Source organism: Simochromis diagramma, unplaced genomic scaffold, assembly GCF_900408965.1.
Source record: "Simochromis diagramma unplaced genomic scaffold, fSimDia1.1 OVJJ01000761.1, whole genome shotgun sequence".
NCBI classification, from domain to species: domain Eukaryota; kingdom Metazoa; phylum Chordata; class Actinopteri; order Cichliformes; family Cichlidae; genus Simochromis; species Simochromis diagramma.
Window position 1 is genome coordinate 159194 of NW_024387069.1, and position 19736 is coordinate 178929.

The 19736-nt window shown below is 44.3% G+C and overlaps 1 protein-coding gene across 3 annotated transcripts; it reads right to left on the bottom strand.

Annotated features, from left to right (window-relative positions):
• Positions 1-2755: 2755 nt before the first annotated feature.
• Positions 2756-16531, bottom strand: LOC120742161 (G2/M phase-specific E3 ubiquitin-protein ligase-like). 3 transcript variants are annotated; one of them, XM_040045291.1, is made up of 5 exons: positions 16180-16531; positions 15525-15841; positions 15270-15451; positions 4065-4237; positions 2756-3643 (listed from the first exon to the last, which is right to left on the bottom strand). In XM_040045291.1, the coding sequence occupies exons 2-5, from the start codon at positions 15682-15684 to the stop codon at positions 3505-3507; spliced, it is 654 nt and encodes a 217-aa protein (XP_039901225.1). In that variant the 5' UTR covers positions 15685-15841; positions 16180-16531; the 3' UTR covers positions 2756-3504. The 3 variants fall into 3 exon arrangements, with proteins under 3 accessions (XP_039901225.1, XP_039901224.1, XP_039901226.1); XM_040045290.1 differs by having other exon boundaries at positions 2758-3736; positions 16180-16518; XM_040045292.1 differs by having other exon boundaries at positions 2758-3736; positions 15630-15841; positions 16180-16516.
• Between the last annotated feature and the right edge of the window lie 3205 nt (positions 16532-19736).

Sequence of the window (19736 nt, forward strand, 5' to 3'; positions counted from 1 at the left end):
ACTGACAGTGAAGATGTAAAATGACATAAGGGAATGCCACATATTTCTCTTCTTGTGGTTTCCAAAAAATAATTTTAAAAGAGGCTATACACATGACATTTTTTCTACTTAATTTACTCGTGTGTGCCATCCAGAGTGAAATACCTCATAATCAGAATCGCGTTTATTGGCAAAGTATATGCGCAAACACATACAAGGAATTAGGTTCCAATTGAGGGCGTCTCTCAAGCACAAAAATGTAAAACACAATCCATCTATGTGCATGGACATACATAAATACATATGCACATATGCACACAGGTGCATAAACTAACAATATAATACACAATCTAATTCTTTTATACAGAAATTACAGAATTACAGAAGTTAATACCAAAGAGCTTCATACCAGACTGTGATGGAGACAGGACAGACTCAATGACTGTAGATATGGTGAGGGGAGGCAGTGTTGAGGGATATCTCTACAGTCTTAAGTGTGTTCAGTTCCAGCTTGTGCTGACTGCACCGCTCAACTTCCTGCCGGTGTGCAGACTCAACACCATCTTGAATGAGGCCAATGACGGTGGTGTAAAATTGCATATCAGGTTCTTTTTAAATGCATGTTGAAGGGGTAAAATATTCCTGAGATGCTGTTAATAATATTACAACTGAAGGCTATTATTCAGTGTTATTAATTTAGACTGAACAAAAAAGGATTTTGATCAAAGTTAATGTCTCCACTTGTTTAAAAAAAAAAAGCATTCTGTCATTTATTTGCTTTTATTACTTATTTATATGCCCTCCACTGGCCATCTCTGCACTGCGTGGGTGATTAGTGGCTCCCTGCACACTAAGGGCTGCACACAGGGACAAGGCGCACTAGGTTACGATCAGATCTTCCCAGGTCAGGGAGAGGTGATGAACTGTATGCCACTTTTTCATTGGCATACATTAAGTACAATGTTTTATTGCCTACAGTGGGGCAGGTCACATACTGGGCGCCATGTGAGTGGCGTTTTGAATAATTAAACAGCGTTTTTTACGCCATTTCTTAACCAAACGGGTTAGAAAAGTGGCGATATTTGGCACTAATGGCTTGCCATACATGCGAAAATTCAGAAGCAGATTTGCGTCGCGAAAACGCGTCAAACGCGCGTCAAAAGCTAGCAAGCCACCGCTATTTTCCCACTGATGAGCGAAGCAGTGACGGATGAACAGCGGGACCACTGTGTGCTGTTTATTAATAAACAAAATATATTCCTATATGACAACATGCATAAAAGCAGAACAGTATTTGTACGTCAGTGGGAAAATAGCGGTGGCTTGCTAGCTTTAGCGCGGCTTCCCCGGGTCAGTGAAAACTTTCAAAAGAGAAATGAATGAACTTACCAGGTTGCCCGATCTCTTCACATATATTCCTCCAAGCTCAGTCCTTTATATTCCTGTCTCGGTACAGAAAGCAGCTGGTGTCGTACAGCTCCGGGTTGTTTGCTACGGCGTTGATTAGCCTTCCCTCCATTGAAGTATGAAGGGCTTTGGCTGGATCCAACTTCTTCAAAATTCTGCAGCTCGGGTCATAACTTGCACTCCGTTAAGTGCTCATATTACCCCAGTTCTTCAGCAGCTTCACTGGTTGCCCATAGAAGCCAGGATAAATTTTAAAATCTTACTTCTTGCATACAAGTGTATCCATAAATCTGCTCCTTCATATTTGTGTGACCTGCTCCATATCACCACTGTTTCCCGCACTCTCAGATCATCATCTGCTATTCATCTTACTGTTCCGTCCTCACACCTTATCACTATGGGGAACAGAGCTTTCAGTCGCTCTGCTCCTCGGCTCTGGAACTCTCTTCCTCCTGCACTAAGAAATATTGACTCCCTCTCCGTATTTAAGACACAGCTCAAAACACATCTGTTTAAACTGGCTTATTCGCTTTAATGCTGATTTTATCTGTTGTCACGCTCTGTTTTGTAATTTTAACTTATTTTATGTATTTTATGACTATTGTTCCTTTTATTAATTGTGTTTTTGTAAGGTGACCTTGGGTTTCTGAAAGGCACCCTCAAATAAAATGTATTATTATTATTATTATTATTATCTGCCCCTTTGACCTAGGTCACAGCCACGTCACCAGGCTCCTGATTGGTTGTCGCGGCGCGAATTGACGCTGGAGTTCAGATTTTTCCAACTCGAGCAGTAGACGCGATACGTGCGAATGAACAAAATGCAACACAAAAACTGACGTCAAGCGCTACTTTGACGCGCGTTTGACGCGTTTTCGTGTCTTCTTCTGCTTCTGAGTTTTGTGCTTCTGAGTTTTCGCGGTACCTACAATCGCGCGTCATCGCACTTCTCCATTGACTTTACATCTAAACCTGATGCTCTGGTCGCGTCTATCACGTTCGGCGTGAACACGCCATTAAAGTTTCTCAACGTTTGTTGACATCCCGCGTTTAGCTCCTGCTTCTTCTTCTGCCGCTAATTTAAAGGCACTTTACTGCCACCTGCTGGGCTGGAGTGTGGACCATGATGGTTTTAAGGCCTAGACCTCATTATCTCACCCATACTCTTTTGTAAAATCTCTTCAAACATTAACTGAACACTACTTCTCTGAAAAGCCCTCGTTTAGCTGACTACAAATCACTTTTCTGTACTACAAATATGGAGTAAGCCTAATCGTTGAGTCACTTCCGGTATTTCGGACAATCCCTTTTCGTCAAGAGCCACTTGTTAATTTGTTGCGGAGTTGTTAAAGTGTTTTCTGAAATGTTATTTTGTTGTTGATGTTGTAAATGTGATTTGCACTTCCTAGCCACCGTATAAAGCGTCTTGAGGCGACTGTTGTTGTGATTTGGCGCTATATAAATAACATTTAATTGAATTTAATTGAAAATTAATTAATTAATAATTCATTCAGAAATGTTTTATTTTGTTATTCTGGCAATTTCTTAACACAGTGAAATATTTCTAACTTGTTCAATTGTCCCACTATGATATTATGCTTTTGAAATTCCAAAACCTGATCGAACTTGCTGCGATGCATTAAACTTTATGTGATTTCCAGAAATTCTCTACACATATAAACTGCAGGATGAAATTTAGAAAGAACATTTTCATATTTTAAAATCAGAAACTTCACATGTTTGCTAAAACCACAAATGTGGCTTAAAAGCAAAAGGACTTGGACCTTAGGGAAGCCCAAACCCAGGGGAGTTCTGGATGGCATAATCCATGGTTACTTGGAAGTCCTCATAACTGTAACACTGTGATTTTGATAGTATTTGCACAGACACCTGTTACAGGGAAGCGTGAAGTGGTCTGGAAAAGAAGCTGTGGCTTTGGCTGAATTGCAGCTGGAGGAATTTCCCTCAGTCCAGTTCCAAACATAAGGATGTCTTCAAGAGACAGACTTCCATTTTTCTCTGTGAATGTAAAAAGAAAAAAGTTATTTCTAATGATAATAAACACAAAAAAAGGGGCCATTACACTTTGTTGACATAAATGCACTCATGTCAACATTTTCAACCAAATTTAAGACCTTCTACAGAAAGCAGATAGTCTTGCCAGTAGCTCAGTACTCTTGTCTGCTCTTGACGCCTAGAGCTGCCAGGTGGACCAAATTGCACATGGAAGATGTTCTCAAGAAGATCAGCTGTCAGCCTGGTCTCAGTGTAGCACATGAATGAGAAGAAGAGTGAAGGATGCTGTTCCAGGGCGTTTAGAAAATCCAGTGTTGCTAGACCCTCTCTGAAACTAGAAAACAGTCTAATTTTTAATAAAATGTTTAATGTTATTTGTGGAGGTTGTGGTGCCTTACCCTACCTACCTACAGCATCATCTGCCTCTCAACAAGCAAGCAAAACTTCACATGGCAAAATACTGTGTTAAGAAAGTAACCAACATTCTTATCTAGCTAAGACACTCATCCTGCTACAAAAAAGAAGTCCTCCTGAAAAAGGTCTTGCATTTAGAATATATATATTTTTCCGTCCTTTAAATTTCACTGGAATAAAAAAAAGTAACAATTTATTCTTTTGAAAAGATTTTGTTAAATGGGCACATAATAGTCTGAATTCTATACCTTTGGATGGAAAGATGGTTTCGGTAGATGAAGTACCACTGAATGTAATCCGCTACTACCTTCTTCTTATCCTCCAGTGTCCTCGTGAATCGATAGCATCCTGCTGTCTGGAGCATGCTTGAGTGTTTTTCTGAGATTACTCGGAGCTCACTTAGAGATGTTGCATTCTCTATCTAAATTTAAAAAAAAATATTACACACGCATACATACATATATACATACATACATACATACACACACACACACACACACACACACACATATATATATATATATATATATATATATATATATATATATATATATATATATCCTTCTCCTGAAGTCCTCTTATGTGCCCCAGATAGACATAGACCCAGTATAATAAATGCTCTTGGTCCTCTTTCAGCGTTTGTAAAACCATCTGTCAGGAACTTAGGGATTATCCTTGATCCTGCTCTTACGTTAGATAGTCATGTTAAATCTCTTGTTCGGTCCTGCTTTTATCATTTAAGAAATATCTCTAAATTGAGCTCCATAATTTCCTATACCGAACTCGAGATTGTTATTCATGCTTTTATTTCATCACGATTGGACTATTGCAATTCCCTGTTTACTTGTTTAAACAAAGGTTCCTTGGAGCGTCTGCAGATCGTTCAGAATGCTGCAGCAAGACTTCTGACGAAAGTTTCTAAATATTCACATATAACACCGTTGCTTAAGCAGTTACATTGGCTTCCTGTCGAATCTAGAGTCCATTTTAAGATTTTGGTTTTAACTTTTAAGGCTCTTCGACAACAAGCACCACCATATATTATTGAACTTTTGCAGCCCTATGCCCCTAGTAGGTCTCTGAGGTCGAGTAGTCAGGGCCTACTTGTCATTCAGTATACGAGACTGAAAACTAGGGGTGATAGAGCTTTTGCTACTGTGGCCGCTCGACTTTGGAACTCCCTTCCTCAGGACCTACGATCCGTTGATTCATTGATTACTTTTAAAAAACAGCTAAAAACTTATCTTTTTAAAATTGCTTTTTGTTAACTTTGTTTGTTTTTTGCCTTTTAATCTGTTATATCTGTAAAGCACTTTGTGATGTCTATCTAGAAATGTGCTATATAAATAAAATTTTACTTACTTACTTACTATTGCACTTGGGGCTTGGTACCCAATCGCGGGTGGGGGTGATGATATCTCCCCTGACCTGGCGTCCTGGCTCCCCCTTGCCATAGCATTTATGTTGTACCTCGTCAATCTCTAGCTGTGAGAGCAGTCCCTTCTTTCAAATGTTGGAACACTGAGCTACTAGTTGTTTTGCCATCATTGTGGATGTGTCAGGCGTTGTGTGGAGGCGAGGAAGAAGGAACCCAAACGCAGGACTCGCAGGTAGGTGAAGATTTATTATAAGGAGTGGATGAACAGAACAAAGGTAGAAAATGGCTGGCTGGCTGGCTGGCTGGTTGGCTGGACGACTGACTGAAAGACTGACTGAAAGACTGAATGGCTGGCTGGCTGAACGCAGGCGGAAACGACAACATAACATCAATGACACGACAAAGAACTGGTGAAACCGAGGAACTTAAATACACAGGTTGAATGATGACAATGATTGGAAACAGGTGAGTACAGGGCTGAACATAATCTGACTAATGACACGAGAGACAAGCTGACACGGGGAAAAAACAGGAAGTGAAACATTAATGTGGCGAACTAAACTGAACATGAACAAACTGAAATCACTGGGTCAACGACCCAGGAACCCTGACAGTACCCCCTCCTTCAAAGGCCGGCACCTGACGGCCGAAAGAAAGAAAAACCAGACCAGGGCGGGCGGAGGGGGCCCAGGACGGAGGGACGGAGTTCAAACAGAGACAGTTCAGGTGGGCGGCCAGGCGGCCACTGGCTGAGCCTAAACAGTTCAGGTGGGCGGCCAAGTGGCCGGCAGTGACGCTGAAGTCGATCCGGTGGGCGGCCGCGAGGAAGACGGCGGCGGACGCTGAGCCGGTCCGGTGGGCGGCCGCGAGGAAGACGGCGGCGGACGCTGAGCCGGTCCGGTGGTCGACCACGCCGGCGACGAGGAGAAGGCGGCCGAGGAGCAGCTGCAGGAGGCGGCGCAGGAGATGGCGGAGACTGAGGAGCAGCTGTAGGACCAGGCGAAGCAGAAGCCGAAGCTGAGTCTGAGGCCGGACCAGGCGAAGCAACAGCTGTAGGGCCAGCGGGCACGGAAACCCCTGGCTGAGGCGCAGGAGAGCTCACAGCTGGCTCTGGGTGCTGTGGCTGCAGGTCCGGGAACTGAACAGGATGGTGGACGGGCGACTGGGAGACGGGAGGCGACTGGACTACAGACTGGACAGGAGCAGACTGGACTGACTGGACAGACTGGACAGGAGCAGACTGGACAGGAGCAGACTGGACTGACTGGACTGACTGGACAGGAGCAGACTGGACTGACTGGACTGAGAGGGCAGGAGACTGGACTACAGGGGACTGGAGTGAAGGCTGAACAGCAGGTGAGGGAACTGACTGGAGTGAAAGCTGAACAGCAGGTGAGGGAACTGACTGGAGTGAAAGCTGAACAGCAGGTGAGGGAACTGACTGGAGTGGAGATGCTAAGGGCTGAACAGAAGTAGGCGAGGCTGACGACGGAGCTGAGGTTGGTGTGGCTAATGGCTGAGCTACAGACTGAGCTAGTGACGGAGATAAAGCTACAGCTTGCACTAGTAAGGCTGGTGCCTGGGCAGGGGACAGGTCAGCTAATCTAACTAGGGATAGTGCGAGGGCGTGAAAGGCTGGGTCAGGAGGTGGATGAAGTGGTGAAGTAGCAGGTGGACCGGTTAGCTCTTCCAAGCCTCCAGGAAGGTCAGGCTGGGTTCTGGCTGCCCTCAGCCTGGGCGCTGGGACAGGCACGGGAGGTGGCTGGACACCAGTCACCCCCACCCGGGTGTGGAGGTAGACTGGGTCGCAGCTGCCCTCCTCCTGTGAGCTGGCACTGGTGTGGGTGTAGACTGGACCCTAGCCATCTGAGGAGGTGAAACGGCTGAAGGGGAAGGCCGAGTCTGGGCCGTCGTGCTGGTGGGAAATGGCTGAGTAATGGGTGTGGAAATAGTTACTGGGTGTGTGATCCTGGCAGGTTTATCGGGGATTGTGCTGGTCCTTCTGCCACCACTATTTACAGTCTTTGAGGGAGCAGAGCAGAAAAACTCTTCCCAGTCCACATCCTCCAGGAGGGAAACATCCCATGAATCAGAGATGGGTTTATTATTGGTTTTAAGTGGAGAGTCAAATGAGGGTGGAAAACAGTCGCTGGAACTCACCACCGGGAGTTGCTCGAAATGGTCCATTTTATGGCGGCGTGTGCGCCGCTTTCTCCGGGAAGAGGAAGCGGCCGGGGTAAACAGCGGAGCCTCTGGCGCGGTAGCCTCCGTTGAGCCGAGGTGGGAGGCGTAGCCGCTGTGCCGTGGCGAAGGTGGAGGTCCGGCGAATGAGGTGGCGGGTGTGTGAGCGAGGAGCGGAGCGGCGAGAGAGGGAGTGGCCAAAGCGCGGCGTGAAACGCCCACTCTCCTCGGCAAATGCTCAGGTGCAGGTGAGGCAGCAGGTGGGGGAACGCGCGTCTCCGAGGCCCGCCCAGAACCAGGCGAGTCCCCTCGAAGACGTGCTCTCTCTCCGCGAAGAGCCGCTGTTTTCCCCTGAGCTCCTCTGCCCAACGGGAAAGCGCTGCCTCCTGCCGCTCGTAGAGGTCCGAGTCCGCTGGGTTCCAATCGTGTCTTCGTGGCACGGGTCGTGTCATTCTGTCAGGCGTTGTGTGGAGGCGAGGAAGAAGGAACCCAAACGCAGGACTCGCAGGTAGGTGAAGATTTATTATAAGGAGTGGATGAACAGAACAAAGGTAGAAAATGGCTGGCTGGCTGGCTGGCTGGTTGGCTGGACGACTGACTGAAAGACTGACTGAAAGACTGAATGGCTGGCTGGCTGAACGCAGGCGGAAACGACAACATAACATCAATGACACGACAAAGAACTGGTGAAACCGAGGAACTTAAATACACAGGTTGAATGATGACAATGATTGGAAACAGGTGAGTACAGGGCTGAACATAATCTGACTAATGACACAAGAGACAAGCTGACACGGGGAAAAAACAGGAAGTGAAACATTAATGTGGCGAACTAAACTGAACATGAACAAACTGAAATCACTGGGTCAACGACCCAGGAACCCTGACAGTATGTTGGGTATCGAAGAATCCATAGGCCCCTCATCCTATTCATGTAACCCCTTCCGCCAGGGTTACTTGCGTAGTAGCATTCCAACAACGCCCTGTTTTCATCTCTTGCCCACCGATGCCTTCTTGTTCAAAGAGAGGGAAGGTAGTCAGAACGGAGGGGATCAAACTACCAGAAGGCAACATTGCAGACATAGAGGACAGTAACAAGTACCTGGGGATCCCGCAGGCGAATGGGAACAACAAAGAGGCCACTAGAAAGGCTGCAACCACCAAGTACCTGCAGAGGGTCAGGCAAGTCCTGAGGAGTCAGCTGAATGGTAAGAACAAGATCCGGGCCATCAACACCTACGCCCTGCCCGTGATCAGGTACCCTGGTGGGGTAATAGGCTGGCCAAAGGAGGAGATAGAAGCCACTGACATAAAGACAAGAAAGGTCATTACCATGCATGGAGGGTTTCACCCCAAGTCCAGCACCCTGAGGCTGTACGCTAAGCGGAAGGAAGGGGGCCGGGGACTGGTGAGTGTCGGCACCACAGTCCAGGATGAGACAACTAACATCCAAGAATACATTGGGAAGATGGCCCCAACTGACCGAGTGCTCAGTGAATACCTCAGGCAGCAGAAACCCAAGAAAGAGGAGGGAGACGAGGAACCATCATGGAAGGACAGGCCCCTGCACGGTATGTACCACCGGCAGATAGAGGAGGTGGCTGATATCCAGAAATCCTACCAGTGGCTGGACAAAGCTGGACTGAAAGACAGCACAGAGGCACTAATCATGGCAGCACAAGAACAAGCTCTGAGTACAAGATCCATAGAGGCTGGGGTCTATCACACCAGGCAAGACCCCAGGTGCAGGCTGTGTAAAGATGCCCCAGAGACAATCCAGCACATAACAGCAGGGTGCAAGATGCTAGCAGGCAAGGCATACATGGAACGCCATAACCAAGTGGCCGGCATAGTGTACATGAACATCTGTGCTGAATATGGCCCGAATATGGACATAGAGGTGGTAGACAAACAGAAGAAGACGGCCGTAGTGATCGATGTAGCGGTTCTGAATGACAGCAACATCAGGAAGAAGGAACACGAGAAGCTGGAGAAATACCAAGGGCTCAGAGAAGAACTGGAGAGGATGTGGAGGGTGAAGGTAACGGTGGTCCCCGTGGTAATCGGAGCACTAGGTGCGGTGACTCCCAAACTAGGCGAGTGGCTCCAGCAGATCTCGGGAACAACAGCGGAGATCTCTGTCCAGAAGAGCGCAGTCCTGGGAACAGCTAAGATACTGCGCAGGACCCTCAAGCTCCCAGGCCTCTGGTAGAGGACCCGAGCTTGAAGGATAAACCACCCACAGGGGCGAGTGGGGAATTGTTTATTTCTTTTATTTCTTTTTATTTATTTCTGTGCTCACAAATGATAAAATCGCTAATAAAAGAGCTGGGTGTTATATATACATATATATATATATATATGTATATATATATATATTAGGGGTGCAACGATACACAAAATTCACGGTTCGGTTCGGTTCGATACTTTGGTGTCACGGTTCGATATTTTTTCGATACAAAAAAAATGTTCATGCCTTTTTAATTTGTCATTTATTAAAATTATAAATATATATTTTAACTCAAAAGTACAGTTTTTAAATTTAACCCTAACCCTTGTGCGCGTTTTTTATTTTGACAGCGAATGCGCACCTGCGGACCACTTATGTGCAGCCCTGGTTATTTAGCTCATCATATTGCAGCCACAGAAATTCTTTTGTCCATGAAACCATAAAGCTGCACTTTCTTTTTGCCTTATAGTCTGATTTGTCATAACTTCTCCGTTTTGTGGTAAGCTTTTCTTTGGCTGTCACTTCTTCACCCTGACCTGTCTTATTTGGCTCAGCAGAACTGAAATGCTTTTACACGCTCACTCACATAAGCTCAGCGATTCTCTGCGCGATCAACCTCTCACATGTTTAAGCTTGCTGCGGGAGATTTCACTTGTCATGTTTGCATAGTAAGCTAACGATTAATAAGACGATGTCAGAGGAATTGGTGCACAAATTATCATCACTCACAGATCAGTGCTGTCGCTCTCTATACACAGTTCGCACGATTGCAAAGTGAAAGCAAAAAAACAAGCGCAAATTCAAACGCGATTTCAATATGTCACATATTGACAGTGGCTCACCGATGCCAATGACATAATTACCCAGCTACATTTCCGAAAGAATGCAAAAGCATTGACATATATTTTTCCTACAATAGCCCGACAGGCAGGGAAGAGATAGATTTGGTAGCCCGACTGAAAAAATCGCTAGCTCCGGGACGTCGGGCTAGCGATATTGCAAGCCCTGTATCTGATTGAGGAATCACTCATCTTTGGAAAAGAGAGTTTATTACAGAGAAATGGCTCTTTCCAAAATAAAAGCTATACTATCCGCTTCTTCTGGGCTATATTCTCAGCAGCATAAGGAGAATCATGTGCTAACAGCTGTCTAAATGACTCGGCTAAAGTTAGTAGCATGCTTGCTTTTTTTTTGTCTGCTTCCACTTGTCTTTGCACTAGGATGATGTCGGCGTAAATGTGCAGTCATATTCGTTGTGTTCCCACTAGTGCTTTCAGGTTAATCTCATTGAAATGACCTTAACGCCACAACACGGCAAATCTCCGTTAACGAGCTACCGCCGATCGCTCCGTGCATGGGGCTAGACGGCAAACACGTTAACAAGCTAACTGCGCTAACACACTAGTTCACACCAATGTAATTGAGCATTGCATGGCACATCCAACATACTGTTATACTTTAGTCCATGACTCGCTTACCTTCAGGGTCATACGTCACATGAAAACCAAAATAATTCCAAACGCCAGATCTGAATGTTGCAAGTAGAGCTTAACTTCTGTCTCGCTAGCTTGCCCTGCGCTCTTCCTTCTGACTATGCTGTCTGTGTTGAGCGCTCAGTGGATCTGCGCTCGACAGTGCAGCCTAGGCGGAGTAGTCGAACACAGATTCACTGAGCGCTCAACACAGACAGCATCGTCAGAAGGAAAATTGATAAAATAAATTACAAATGTTGTATTGTTCGATACATATGCGTACCGAACCGAAAGCACTGTATCGAACGGTTCAATATCGATACGAATATCGTTGCACCCCTAATATATATATATATATATATATATATGTGTGTGTGTGTGTGTGTGTGTGTGTGTGTGTGTGTGTATGCATATTGAGAGAGAGAGAGAGAAATAAACACACACCCTTTGGTGAATAATTGTAACTGTCACAATTTCCATTTTTTCAAAATGGAATCAAATCAAATTCAAATTCAAATTTTATTTGTCACGTACACAGTCATACACAGTACGATATGCAGTGAAATGCTTGGACAACTGCTCGTGACCTAAAGAAAACAAAAAGGAAAAGGCTATGAATAAGATAGGAAATAAATATGAAAAATTAAAAAGGGTAAATTTAACTAGGAAGGAATAAAATATAAATTAAGGTTAAAAATGAAATAACTGTACAACACAAATTAGAATGAAGGGTAAATTTAACTGGGAAGAATAAGATAAATATATAAATTAAAGTTGAAAATAAAATAACTGTACAAACACAATACACAATATAGAACTATATAAGAATGTATGAAGAAATCTAAATATAAATAAATATATACACAATAACAGCAGCTGTACAAGTATTAACCGGAAATGAAGAATATAGTGACCAGTGTTGTGCAAAAACAAAGTCCAGAAAGTCCAGTGTGTGTAAGAACTGTATGTGTGGGTCAGTACTGTGTGGTGGTGTGATTGAGAGACCGTATCGCCTGCGGGAAGAAGCTCCTCCTCAGTCTCTCTGTGTTGGTCTTCAGGGAGCGGAATCGCTTTCCTGACCTCAACAGAGAGAACAGTCTGTTGTTGGGATGGCTGAGGTCCTTCACGATCTTCCTGGCCTTGGTCCAGCACCGCCTGCTGTAGCTTGAGTGCAGGTCAGGGAGCTCGGAGCGGATGGTGCGCTCAGCTGACCGCACAACCCTCTGTAGAGCTCGTCTGTCCTGCATGGTGCTGTTCCCGAACCAGGTTAAGATGTTTCCCGTCAGGATGCTCTCTATGGTGCACGAGTAAAAGTTCCTGAGCACCTTGGAGGGCAGTTGGAAGTCTCTCAAGCGTCTGAGGTGGTAGAGACGCTGACGGGCCGTTTTTCACCACGGTGTTGATGTGACAGGACCATGACAGGTCCTGCGTGATGTGAACTCCGAGGTATTTGAAGCTGTCCACTCTCTCCACTGGGCACTCGTTGATGACAGGGGTCTGGTAGTTCCTCTCCTGCTTAGTGCTGAAGTCCACTATCAGCTCCTTTGTCTTACTGACGTTTAGAAGGAGGTTGTTCCTCTGGCACCAGTTCTCCAGATTCCTAATCTCCTTCAGGTAGGCCGTCTCGTTGTTATCAGAGATCAGGCCCACCACGACGGTGTCGTCAGCAAACTTGATGATGGTGGTGGAGCTGGTAGTGGCCACACAGTCATATGTGTACAAAGAGTACAGCAGGGGGCTCAGAACACACCCCTGGGGGGCTCCAGTGCTGAGAGTGGTGGAGGCTGAGACATGTCCGCCCATCCTTACTGCCTGTGGTCTGCCAGTTAGGAAGTTGGAGATCCACTGACACATAGATGAGCTGAGTCCCAGATGCTCCAGCTTGGTGGTGAGTGTGGAGGGAATTATGGTATTAAATGCAGAGCTGTAGTCTATGAAGAGCATTTTAACATAATTCCCCCTTCTAGTGTCCAAGTGAGTGAGTGATGTGTGGAGGAGATGAGAGATGGCATCGTCTGTGGAACGATTTGGACGGTAAGCAAACTGTAGTGGGTCCAGCGTGTCTGGTAGTGAAGAAATGATGAAGTCTCTGACCAGGCGTTCAAAGCACTTCATCACTACTGAGGTGAGGGCTACAGGGCGATAGTCATTGAGAGAAGCAGGGTGGGGTTTCTTCGGGACAGGAACAATGATGGACTCTTTGAAGCATGTGGGGATCACCGACTGAGATAAAGAGATGTTGAATATCTCAGTGAACACAGGAGCTAGCTGGTATGCGCAGTCTCTTAGGATACGACCTGGGATGCCGTCTGGGCCTGCTGCTTTCCTGGTGTTCACTCTCTTGAAGGCTCTCCTTACTTCATGCTCGGAGATGACGAGCACGTTTCCGGTGCTGGCAGTATCTTCCTGTCTGCAGCCGTTAGCGCCGCTAACACTAGCATTGTTGGAGACCTTAGCTGCAGCCTCGAAGCGAGCATAGAAAGTGTTCAGCTCGTCTGCCAGAGTCACGGCCGCGTTCGTCATACCGGTTGTTGGTGCTTTATAGTCCATTATTGTCCTTAGTCCCCGCCACAGGCTCCTAGAGTCACTCTGTTGGAGTTGTGACTCTAGTTTCCTCCCGTAGCGCTGCTTCGCCTCTTTCACCGCCCTCCGCACGTTATATGACGCGGCTTTGTACGGGTCCATGTCCCCCGTCATGAGTCCCGTGTTGTAGGCAGCGGTGCGGGATCTCAGAACGTCGCGGATGGTTTTATCCACCCACGGCTTCTGGTTGGGAAACGTTGTGATAGTCTTTGTCTCCACGGTATCATCCGCTAGTTTCCCGATGAATCCCACAACCGCTTCCGTAAACACGTTGACGTCATCGTCGGAGCTGTTTCTGAACATGCCCCAGTCTGCGTCATCGAGTGCGTCCTGTAACGCGGCCACCGATTGATCCGTCCAGCGCGCGACCTTCCTCTGAACCGGAACTTCCTGTTTCAGCCTTTGTTTGTATTTTGGCATGAGGAAGATGGCGGCGTGATCAGATTTGCCAAACGGGGGGCGGGATTGTGCCTTGTAGCCGTCCTTGACCGTAGTGTAGCAGTGGTCCAGTGTCCTTTCACCCCTGGTGGGGCAGGTGATGTGTTGATAAAAGTTCGGCGCTGCGCGTTTGAGGTTGGCGCTATTAAAGTCCCCCGTCACAATAAGCGCAGCGTCCCGGTGTTGTGTCTGGTGCTGTGTGAGTGCCTCATGCAGCTCGCATAAGGCGGTGACCGTGTCCGCTTGTGGTGGAATATAAACGGCACTTATAATGACCGATGTAAATTCCCGAGGTAGATAAAAAGGACGACACATGATGGACAGTAGTTCCAGATTTGGTGTGCAGGAGCGTGTGAGAGGAACAACGTTCGCACTGTTGCACCAGTTGTTGTTCACCATTAAACACACGCCGCCTCCCCTTGACTTCCCCGAGTCCCGTGTCCTGTCCATGCGGTGAACCGAGAAGAACTCGGCCGGCTGGATGGCGTGGTCCGGCACCGCTGGGTTCAGCCATGTCTCGGTGAAGCAGAGGAGATTGCAGTCCCGAATGTCTCTCTGGAACTTTATCCTGGCCCTGAGGTCGTCAAGCTTGTTCTCCAGTGACTGGACGTTGGCGAGCAGGATGCTAGGCAGAGGTGTGCGGTGTGCACGAGCTCTCAGCCTGTTCCTGACGCCGGCTCGCTTCCCTCTAGGCCGCCGCCGCTTCCCTTTGTTCTCCCTCAAGATCTCACTCGGCCAGCTCGGATCCGGAGTTAAAAACTTCGAATTGTGAGTACATTGTATACCAATAGAAACAAGAGTGTCACTGTCATACCTAATGTACCCAATGGTGATGATTTTGCCGATTTAGAAACGCTGAAAACTAACTTAAAAAACAAAGACAAAGAAAAAGTGGTCGGAGCAGTCGTGACGGCAGCCGACCTCACCAGCGCCATCTTGTTAATTGTGACAGTTACGATTATTACCATATATTTGGGCTACAGAAATACACTCAGTCAAGTGACATCCTTCGCATGCTGTCTATTAATGTGCAATTTAACACAGTCTTGGATTACACAATCAGTAATCTTTTCAGGCATCAGTTAGTTACCAATATTATGTTAAGTAATCTATTAAATTTAGGTCTTTGCATTAATTGGCATTTGTCATAATCATAACATCACAAATTTACCTCTAGTAGAGCCTTCTTGATTTCTTCATCTGGTATATCATCAATTGGTGCCTCGAATGTCTTGTCTTTTCCAACAAGGTACATAAAGAAGTTTGGAGATAAACAACATGGCCCTGGACCACCATGGACAATAGAAACTGCAATCATTCTTCCAACGTAGAAATATTCATTTTCATCTGCAGCTAAAGATAAAGACATTACATTATAATAAAGTAATTTTGACCTATGGAAAAAAATATGAAAAAAAATAGATACCTTTACTATGAAATGTGAGATATTTGGCATAGTCTTTTCCTTCAAATATTCTTCTCGTCCTTATGGCTTCCATCAAAAGGGTGAGAAATTCTCGAGTAGGCCCACCTGTGTCTATTGCCTCTTCAGCCAGCCCCACGTCATCAGAGAATTTCACCATCATGCCAGAGTTGGGACTATATGAAGACCTTCTGAAGCCTCGGTAGGCACCATCCCAGACATTGGCTCGGTTAATGTTGAATCTGCTACAGGAGGTTTTGTTGATCTTCAGAGCCAGATTTGAGATGACATCTGCAGCCGTCAATCCATCAGGTTCATCACTGTAGAATCAGTCAGTGAAAAGCAACAAAATATTTACACAATTTACACTTTATGTTTTTGTTTTTTTGGTTTAATATCTTTTAAGTAATTTTTCTTGCTTTATCAATTGGCCTTTTTCTGTTAATTCATTTTAAAAAGCAAAATAGTGATCTGAAGAACAATCATCAGCAGAATAACTTCACAGGAACAGTTCAGCTATGTTTGCTCCTGTAAAAGGTTAGGATCAAAAATAGCAGCAGTACCCAGCACTATTTTTAGTAAACAAATATTTTATAAATAGGTTAACTGCAAGTCACACATTATGGGTTTATTGTACTTATTCAAGATATGAAATTACCAGTTTTCCTTTTGCAACTCCTCTCCCTCAGCATCTGAAGAACTGCTGTCAATAACGACAGGTGCATAGATATTGGTAAAAACAGAAGATTAAAATAAATTTTATGTAATAGTAATTCTGGCTCTACATTTGGCTGGGTTGGGTCTGAAGTACTTCACCATGACTGAATTTGCTCAAGTTATGGATTAGATAGAGAACCTCTATAATTAAAACAACAACAACAACAACAACAAAAAAAAAAAACAGTTTCACTGAGCTTATTACTTTATAATTATTTACAAGATATATCATTTTATATTTTTTAAATTTTAGAATCACAATCTGAATACTTCAAAATAGTTGATCCCTAGGGGAAATCATGTAATTTTATAACTTAAGACTAACTTGTAGTATGTTCTCCTAATGTGGATGCCATTTGAGATTCTGTACCACACTGAACCTTCAGCATAAACACAAACACAACACAATACCATAATGACTGCAGATGTAATGGCATGGAAATGAAACTTAACAATAAAATGTGCAACATTGTTATACAAAAGAGTATTATATACTTGCACATCAGATGTTCAGGATATTGAAGGTGACCTATAAAATATAGATCCAATGATAAAAAGAAAATGTTATAAAACATGTGGGATTAAACAAAATGTTCTTTTGCTCTCATGTAACCTGCAGCATTTATATTGTATTAACAAATATAGCTTATAGCTTTAAGACCACATTGAGAGGAGCAAAACATACTGGCATCATTTAACCTTTGTTACAGGAACGGCTATAATCATTTTATACACATTGCATTCTGTGCTTATTAAAGAGTTGAGCTCAGTCAAGTAATTGGAGGTTTCAAGCCTCAGTTGGCGCGATGTCCGGCCGATCTATTGAGTAAAGTGAGTTAAAACACCTATACCATATTATTCAGTATGATCCTTTGTTCATTTATGTTTTTATTAAGCTTTAAGTAGGGCCATTTGATTAAAACATTTATTCAATATATTACATATATACTTTCAGTTAGGCTAGTACACATATGAGAGTGGCCTCTGTTTGGTTGTGAGTTTTAGTAGACGAGGTGAGAGGTGAGACAGAGTGCAATTGAGGTCGGGACACACACACACACTGTAGGTAGACTTATATTCTAGGTAAGAGTTCAGACATATTTTTCTTGCAACTGCATTTTGTGCCTGCAGAATTACAGTTTTGTTGCAGAGCATGCATCTGAGGTTTTGGAGAAGCGAGAGTGAGACGAGCTACATGAAGCACCTGGCATGGAGACAAAGAAAATGTTCCTTTCTGACTGTGTCACGGTCGTCAACAGAACATTTGTGATGCAGATGTGATGTATCTTCTTGATGCATGAGGGGGCGTCATAAATAATACCCTGATACTATAAAAACAACTGCTGGTGTATTATTGGGCGGAGATCTACAGCTGATGTTTTGCAGTGTACACCTCCCCACGCGTGTGTTCAGTGACCCAACCCTCCTGGACCAGTGTTGTGATTTTGAATCCCTCCTGTATCCCTCCTCAATATTTGAACCCTTAACAAACATAACATGCTTTAGTGGCCATCAAATGCTAACATTAAAGTGTTAAGAACATTAGATGTTTATATACCTGCCACAGAGGCCAGATCAATGTGCTAGAAGGTAGCCAACTTACTGACGTATAGGGTCTGGTGTACTGTTTTCTGGACTTGACCAAAGCTGTCAGATAAAATCATCAAACACCAAACTCGTTGATTATGGCTGCTCAGATTCTTACCACTATATATACACAACGATAGAATGATATTAGTCTTATATCCAGACATTGAATGCATTATGCCGGAACTGAGAGCACTAACATCTCGAACTAATGAATCCTTGAGATTTACATACCACTGTGTCAGAGAGGGGTGACGTAACAGGTGGTACCCTAACGATAACTTCATCATCCTCCTCATCTTCTGAAACACTAACATCTGTGGGAACGTATGAAATACTTTGGTTAAAATCTTCAACACGGTAATCACAAGATTCTTTAACAATATGACTATAAAAAAGAATTAATGGCAACTTGCACAGGCTGGGTCTCTGACCCAGTGCCCCGAGTTCATTTTGTATTTGTCTCATTTTAGATTTGTGATTAGTTTATGTGTCATTCCTATTTAGCTTTAGTTAAGGAAAGGCAGTATTATTTTTTGTTTCCTTGGTTTCTATGTTTGAGTTCTTGTATCGTTCATCACGTGTTAGGTCTGTTAAGCTTGTCATGTCTAGTTTCAGTGTTTCCTGTTTTATTTTGAAGGAGTCGTGTGTTCTTTGTTCATTGTATTTAGTTTCACTTCCCTTGTCCTGTTATTAGGCTCGTGTCAGTCAGCTGTTCCTCCATGTGTTCGCACTTCCCCTAATCACCTCCTGTGTATTTAAGTCCTCTGTTTTCAGTGTGTCATTGTCAGGTCGTCTGCTTTGTTTGCAAGCCAAGAAGTTTCCTCATGTCAAGTCCATGTTCCTGTTGTAAGTTTTTAGTTAATTTAGCTCACCCAGTTTAGATTTTGTTAGCCTTGCATTTTGCCTTTTGTTTACAGTTATTTTTCCAGCCTCAATAAACGGCTCGTTTTCTGTTATTCAAGTCATGTTTCACATTTTGTTTCCGTCTGCATTTGGGTCCACCCTTCAGTCGACACACAGTCAGCCCTGCTGATTGTGACAGGCAATTCTATTTAACTCACATTCTGACAAAAAGTCCTCAAGTGTGCAAGGCAAGGCAAGGCAAGGCAAGGCAAATTTATTTGTATAGCACAATTCAACAACAAGGTGATTCAAAGTGCTTTACAGAGACATTAGAAACAAAAACAAATAAAAAACATGATTTAAAATTGATTAAAACAAGCAAACAAGCAAACAAACAAAACAGTATATAAAATCAAAACAGATAAAATCAGAACAGTAGATAAAATCAGTAGTTAAAATGTTAGTTTTGAAATTTAAGCTTAAAAGTGTGGATTTGGTGCTTTATTCAAATGCAGCTGAGAATAGGTAGTTTCCTCTGGTCCCCTCCCCAATCAGACCAGGAGTGACATGTTTAGCCGCATGTTCTCCTTAAATTGCTGGCTGTCTGAGTGGTGTCCCAGAAACGATGTGGGCTTCATAGATAATTGGCAAACCTTCTGGAGGAAACCTGGTCTTGTTAGGAGAGACGGCATCCATCCCACTTTGGATGGAGCAGCTCTCATTTCTAGAAATATGGACAAATTTATTAAACCCCCCAAAATATGACTATCCAGAGTTGGGACCAGGAAGCAGAGTTGCAGTCTTACACGCCTCTCTGCAGCTTCTCTCCTCCTGCTACCCCCCAAAAACCCATCTCCATAGAGACTGTGTCAGCTCCCAAACAGACAAAAAACAAACTAAAAACCAGCAACAAACAACTTAAACATAAACAATTACAAAGAAAGAACAATAAAGTATCCACATCTGAACCAAAGAATAAAACAGTGAAATGTGGATTATTAAATATTAGGTCTCTCTCCTCCAAGTCTCTGTTAGTACATGACTTAATAATTGATCAACAAATCG

What these genes read in the sequence shown, in the direction of transcription:
- LOC120742161 (XM_040045290.1), bottom strand. Translation starts at nt 15,684, where the DNA reads ATGATGGTGAAATTCTCTGATGACGTGGGGCTGGCTGAAGAGGCAATA. An exon ending in TCTCACATTTCATAGTAAAG is followed by an intron (nt 15,452 to 15,524) that starts GTATCTATTTTT and finishes CTTTATCTTTAG; the next exon opens with CTGCAGATGAAAATGAATAT. An exon ending in AACCATCTTTCCATCCAAAG is followed by an intron (nt 3,737 to 4,064) that starts GTATAGAATTCA and finishes ACTGTTTTCTAG; the next exon opens with TTTCAGAGAGGGTCTAGCAA.